This window comes from Ctenocephalides felis, unplaced genomic scaffold, assembly GCF_003426905.1.
Source record: "Ctenocephalides felis isolate EL2017-DRISC unplaced genomic scaffold, ASM342690v1 CF-g0.4_SCAFFOLD_01584, whole genome shotgun sequence".
Classification (NCBI taxonomy): Eukaryota; Metazoa; Arthropoda; class Insecta; order Siphonaptera; family Pulicidae; genus Ctenocephalides; species Ctenocephalides felis.
Window position 1 is genome coordinate 1 of NW_020537738.1, and position 6,574 is coordinate 6,574.

Here is a 6,574-nt window from a genome sequence, read left to right on the forward strand (position 1 = left end):
ATTTAGCTTTTATTCTTTTTACAAACAATCATTCGTAATATAAAAAAGATCAAAATACGAATTCAAATAATGCAACTATCCCGCCAAAATGTTTTGACAGTTAATTATGTTGGCATTACGTTTTACTGTCTGTCAACAGTTGCATGAAGATGGTTCTTTGAAATTTAAATAATTATTTTTTTTAGCAATTTATTTACAATGGAATGTCCAGTTTGTAATAAAGAAGTCGCAGAAAATATAGAAATTCACGTTGAAAAATGTATTTTTCTACACACTCAGGAGGAACCTACAATGAATGACAAAAATAAAAGAAGAAGTCATACTTTAGAAGCGCCTGAAAAACGGTTCAAGGAAAATGATGGTACAAGTACAAGCAGAAAATCTCCTGTTTTTGATAACAAACGTAAGGTAAAGGATACAAATAATGGGGTACAAGGCACTAACTTCTTCAAAACAAATAAAGTAATTCAGCTGAGTGATGATGATGACGATGATAATGATGAAGATTCACAACCGGTAACAAATTCTACTAACAAACTGTATTCTATTAGGTATAGTTATGGCTCACAGAGTTTTGTCTTATTAGGTAGAGCCAGAAATCAAGGAGATCAATAAAAAGAAGCTTCCGGAATGCGATTTAACAAAACCTCTAGCTGAAATTATGCGTCCAGACTGTATAGACCAATACATAGGACAACAACATGTCCTGGGAAGCGGTATGGTTTTAAGAACATTGCTTGAAAAGACAGAGATACCTAGTATGATACTCTGGGGACCTCCAGGCTGTGGAAAAGTAAAAACATCAAAATACTAACTTAGTGTCTACCATTCTCGTTATTGTTCTTTTATTCCAGACTACTTTAGCACATATAATTGCTAGCAAGTGCAAACAATCTCAATCAGTTCGATTTGTGAAATTATCTGCAACAATGGCTGGTGTGAATGATGTTAAAAAAATAATAGAAGTTGCAAAAAACGAACAGAAGTTCAAAAGACGTACTATATTGTTCATGGATGAAATTCACAGATTTAACAAGCTTCAACAAGATACGTTTCTTCCTCACGTAGAGTCAGGTGTTATAACTTTGATAGGTGCTACAACAGAAAACCCATCTTTCAGTCTTAACAACGCTTTGCTAAGCAGATGTCGTGTTATTGTTTTACAAAAGTTAGAAGTTGATAACTTAATGCAAATATTAACAAGGGCTCTGGGAGCATATAAAGCTGTGATAATTGAAAATTCTAAAGATGTTAATTCAAATGCTAAGTATGTGCCAAAACAAAGCAATTGTGTAAATAAATACCTTATAATATTTATAGTCTTCTAGTTGAAAGAGCTTCCATAAAATGGTTGGCAGAAATGTGTGATGGAGATGCACGAATAGCTTTAAACAGTTTACAGCTGGCTGTACAATCTTTAAAAGAAACTAGTGACAAGTCTAAACCTAGTTTGATGACTGTTGAAAACATCAAAGATGGCATAAAGGTACCTAAGATAATTTTAAATTACTTTACAGTAAATACATATTATATTTCTCTTTTAGAGGTCTCACATGTTGTATGACAGTAAAGGTGATCAGCACTACGATACAATTTCAGCATTGCACAAATCTATAAGAGCATCAGATGATAACGCTGCTCTTTATTGGTGCACTAGGATGTTAAAGGGAGGCGATGATCCTAGATTTATTGCTCGCAGATTGATGCGTGCTGCAAGCGAAGATATAGGTTTATTAACTCAACTCATTCAAATGTTACCTTGGAAAATAATGTAATTATTTCAGGTTTAGCTGATCCTCATGCATTGTCGCTAGCAGTTGCTGCTGCTCAAGGTGCACAACTTATTGGAATGCCGGAATGTGATGTATTGCTTGCTCAATGTGCTGTTTATCTAGCTAGGGCTCCAAAAAGCCAGGAAGTTTATAGAGCAATGTTGGAGTAAGTAATAATTAAGATGCATTCGTAATACCCATGGTATTAAAATATATATACATATTTATATACTAATATTTTTAGATGTGGCAGCTCTATTGAAAATTGTCGTGGAAATTTACCTCCAGTGCCATTACATTTAAGAAATGCTCCCACAAAACTTATGAAAGAGCTAGGTTTGAATTTTATAATAATTATAGAACTATTTTCAAAAATGTTTTAATATTTTGTGTTGGTTTTTAGGATATGGAAAAGGATATAACATGCGTCATAAGGATGAGTCAAATCTCACATATATGCCTGAAGGAATGGAAAATGTTTCTTATTTTTAAAAAATATTTAATTTCCACAAATTTATTCACTTTTTATATTGTTTTGTTATCAACAATGTGATTGATGTGATATTTTATAATAAAATTGTATCATTATTACTAAGTTAGTGTTTAAATTTTTGAATTAAATACTAAACAATATTTTTGAATAAAATTATGATCTAAGCAACAGTAAAATTAACAATTGTAACTAAATTAATTTGTACATAGAAGATATTAATTTATGAAAAAATATATACATTTGTAATAGAGAATATTTGTTTATACAAAACTTTCTAGAATGTACAACAAATTTAAAATTTGCGGTAAAGTTATAATAAACTATTTCTGAATTATAAATTTTCAAATTAAGCGGTTTTTATATTATGGAAATGAACCATTTAGTTTCAACAAATGTTGCTAGATGGTACTTCTGTTATTTGAAAATCTAACCTCAAAATTTAAATGCAATCCACAAGTCTAACAAATAAAACAATTCCTTTGCAGTGTCATAGTATTAATATAAAATTTAAGAAATAATTAGGTTGTAGTCATGGACAAAAATAATCTAATATGTTTACCTGGACAAAGGTTGTGTCTGTGTGACGACAAAACAATTTCAGGAGATGGCACATATGAACGTCAGGGATACATTTATTCCAAATTAGCTGGCATTGTCAATATAACTATAGAAAAAGAGGTAAATATAATAATTGAACTAGATTAACATAGTTTTATTCCATTATTTACCAATTATGTTTGCAGAATCGAACAATAGAAGTGCAATCATTAGTCGGTCAAAGTATTGTGCCTGCACCAGGAGACATTGTCACAGCCAAAGTAATGATTGTAAATCAAAGGGTAGCTCGTTGTAATATAATATGTATCGGTGATACTACATTGTCCAGAAGCTATAGGTATGTACAACTACATTTGCACTCAAATTTTAACACATGCTGCATTGATTCACTTAAATCTTTTACCTAAGAGGGATTTTACGTAAAGAAGACGTCAGAGCTACAGAAAAAGACAGAGTTGACATATATAAATGTGTACGACCCGGGGACATAATTTAGCTAGAGTTGTATCCTTTACTTTTACAAATACCTTAATTTTTACCTTAACATATATCCTCCTTAATTGTTTTATCAGCTGCCGATTACAGAATTACATTGTTATCAATTGACAACAGCTGAAAATGAGCTAGGTGTTTGTTGCATCTATGAGCCCTGCCGGGGTACCTATGGTACCTGTTAGTTGGACAGAAGTTCAGTGTCCGAATACTTTAATTAAACAGCCTAGAAAAGTTGCTAGGATAATACCAGAAAGTTTGGCTGTGACGACAGACTTGAAAAGTTAATTAATAAGAGTTTATATGTTTTTATAATTAAGTTTTGAATAAACTGTATAATTTTGATAGTGTGATTGTTATTTATACACTTATACACTTAAATTATTCATTTAAAATGTTTTGAATTGTTTTGTGTTAACATTTTTTGCTAGAGGTTACAATTTACATCTTGTGAACAATGTAGCATATTTAAGGGTTGTTTGAATTAAAATTTGAGTGCATAATTGAGTTATTGCTAAGATTTTTATACCTAAATGTTAGAACTACACTCATTTTTTATTAATTGATTTATAACATTTAAATTATTTGTTGAAAGCAAATAACATGTTTTGAAAGTTTATTGAAAATTGAATAATCTGCATTAAGTTCTAACTCATGAGCCCATATAAATGTGCATTTATTTATTGTATCCGTTGTAACCTTTAAAACAATTTGTCTGATGTTAACAAAATATTCAGCAAATTTATTCAAAATTTAATTATCTATAAAAATGTAAGACATTATGATGCTCTACAACATCTCAGTGTTCTTTAAAATTCCAATAAAAAATATAATATACATTACAATAAAATACCTAGTTATTTGTTTGACTATACTTTGCCTCTTGTAACTTTTGAAATCTTCTTTAATCTAAATGCAATATTTGGTAAATTTGTTCAAAGTGTAATAATCTTTAATACTGTTTAATATTATAATGTCCAAAAACAACTCGATATACTTTAAAACAGTATTTGAAACCAAAACAATTTTTGTGATAGTGCATCTCTTTAATCAGATCTTTTGTAACTTTTAAACGATTTGTCTGATGTTAACAAAATATTCAGCAAAATTATTCAAAATTTAACAATCTTAAACAATGTCTTACATTGTGATGCTTTACAGCAACTCGTTATACTTTAAAATCACAATAAAAAATGTAATATACATCACAGTTTAATAAAATATATAGTCAATTGTTTGACTATACTTTGTCTCTTGTAACTTTTGAAACGTTTCTTTAATTAAAACGAAATATTTGGCAATTTTGTTCAAAATTTAATAATCTTTAATACTGTCTAATATTATAATGTTCTAGAACAACTTGGTATTCTTAAAAACAGCATTTAAAAATAGACAATTTATGCAAAAGTCTTTAAATGTCTATTTATTTATTGTATTCGTTGTAACTTTTAAATGTTAAGTCTCATACAAATGCAGTATTAGAACAATTTGTACAAAATTATTTTGTTTATAATATTGTCTACGTACTTGAAGCAACTTGGTATACTTTAAAATCCAGAAAATGAACTAAGATTTATGTATTTATTTGTTATATCTTTTGTAACTTGTCTAAAATGATTAGTATGTTTGGCAAATTTGTTCAAAATTAAATAAACTGTAATAGTTTCTAACATTACAAAGCTCTACAGCAACTCGGTATAATTATAATTAAATTAATGGGGCAATTCTACAATTCAAATTTCTATATTTGATTATCATTGATAATTATTCCTGAAAATCCAAGCAGCAAAACAATAACTTATCATTTATTAATTCTTTATTTAATTATTTTTATCATATGATCATAATAGTAATATTTTATATTTCTATACATTTTGTACAGTAATCTATTAAATCACAGAACAATTTACATTAAATGGTCTTCCATGTTAAAATAATAATAATAATGATAGACGCATACATGTCATTTCAATAATGTGTTCTTCACGCACATAAGAAAAGTTTATGTGCACATAATACAGAATTATACAGCACAGCCAAGTCGGGACCATTTGTTCTGTAAAAATATAAATATCGACACACTTTTGGGGGAAGGGATTCACAAATCGAACATTATTATGTACACAGTAACAATAGAAAAGAAATTGGTAAAAGGATAATGGACAGTAATACCCTATATATAATATATATATATATATATATATATATATATATATCCTGGGGTATTACTGCAGTTGGTAAATTACAACTTAATATTTACAATGAGGAAGAGTATTGGCAGTTTACAATTTCAAATACAAAACAATTGTTACAAATGCGCCAACTTTTTAAAATTATTATTAAAACTAATTGAAAATAAGCAAACACAATTTTCCACACACATCCATATCATCATTTATCCACTTAAGATAATAAAATCTCTAATATTTATACAAATTATAAAAAATATAAATTCTAAAATAAAATAACAAATATAATATATTTATAATAAAGGTCACTCGAATTCTGCCATAACGAATAACTATTTTCAGTTCACACAGCTTTATCGATGATTGATATAATCGATAATGTATTTTATTCTTTCTCACACGAACAATTTTTGATGAAGTTCTTAGAAACTAGCAGGACAATTGTCGCTCACCATTGGGTTGCGGGCTTTTGTCTGAATTCTGGAAAAAAGAAAAAAAAAAAATTAGATTTTGTAGAAGAAATACAATGGAAATTAATGCATAATGAAATAAATAAAGAAATCATGAATTTAATGGAAGTCATAATTTTATTTATACATATATACATAATTTATAAGTATATATATATATATATATATTCTACAAATCTGTTCATAACGTTTTATATCTCTTCAAGCAAAATTAAATAAGAAAATACTAGTAAATTTATAATTTAGTTAGCCATTGGTGAATTTCATTGGTTACTGATATATCGTTAAAAGTTTATAAAATTATCTATAAACCTATATATTACGTTTCATAACTTTTCAAACAAAATTAATTAAGAAAAATATAGTAAGTTCAAAATTTCGTCACCCATTGATGGATTTCATTGGTTACATTTTTTTTACATTTGGCATGATTCTGATAAAATTCATTTTTATACTAATGTATTATGATATATCGTTAAAAACTTAATAAAATTATCTATAAATCTGTATTTAACAACTTGTATATGTTGGAACAAAATTTTGAAAAAATAATTCATTAATCTTTGAAATCAAAATCTTCATAAGGCACCCCTCATCGTG

The 6,574-nt window shown here is 27.9% G+C and overlaps 1 protein-coding gene and 1 pseudogene across 1 annotated transcript; both read left to right on the plus strand.

Annotated features, from left to right (window-relative positions):
* The first annotated feature begins 192 nt into the window (after positions 1-192).
* LOC113372113 (ATPase WRNIP1-like) lies at positions 193-2,264 on the plus strand. Its single transcript, XM_026612443.1, has 8 exons — positions 193-516; positions 587-793; positions 855-1,267; positions 1,321-1,486; positions 1,545-1,728; positions 1,785-1,938; positions 2,017-2,108; positions 2,176-2,264. Exons 1-8 carry the CDS (start codon positions 199-201, stop codon positions 2,262-2,264), a joined length of 1,623 nt encoding a protein of 540 aa, XP_026468228.1. The 5' UTR covers positions 193-198.
* A 453-nt stretch (positions 2,265-2,717) lies between these two features.
* On the plus strand, positions 2,718-3,618 carry LOC113372114 (annotated as a pseudogene).
* Positions 3,619-6,574: the final 2,956 nt, after the last annotated feature.

What these genes read in the sequence shown, in the direction of transcription:
- LOC113372113 (XM_026612443.1), top strand. Translation starts at nt 199, where the DNA reads ATGGAATGTCCAGTTTGTAATAAAGAAGTCGCAGAAAATATAGAAATT. An exon ending in GACCTCCAGGCTGTGGAAAA is followed by an intron (nt 794 to 854) that starts GTAAAAACATCA and finishes CTTTTATTCCAG; the next exon opens with ACTACTTTAGCACATATAAT. An exon ending in TGCTGCAAGCGAAGATATAG is followed by an intron (nt 1,729 to 1,784) that starts GTTTATTAACTC and finishes TAATTATTTCAG; the next exon opens with GTTTAGCTGATCCTCATGCA.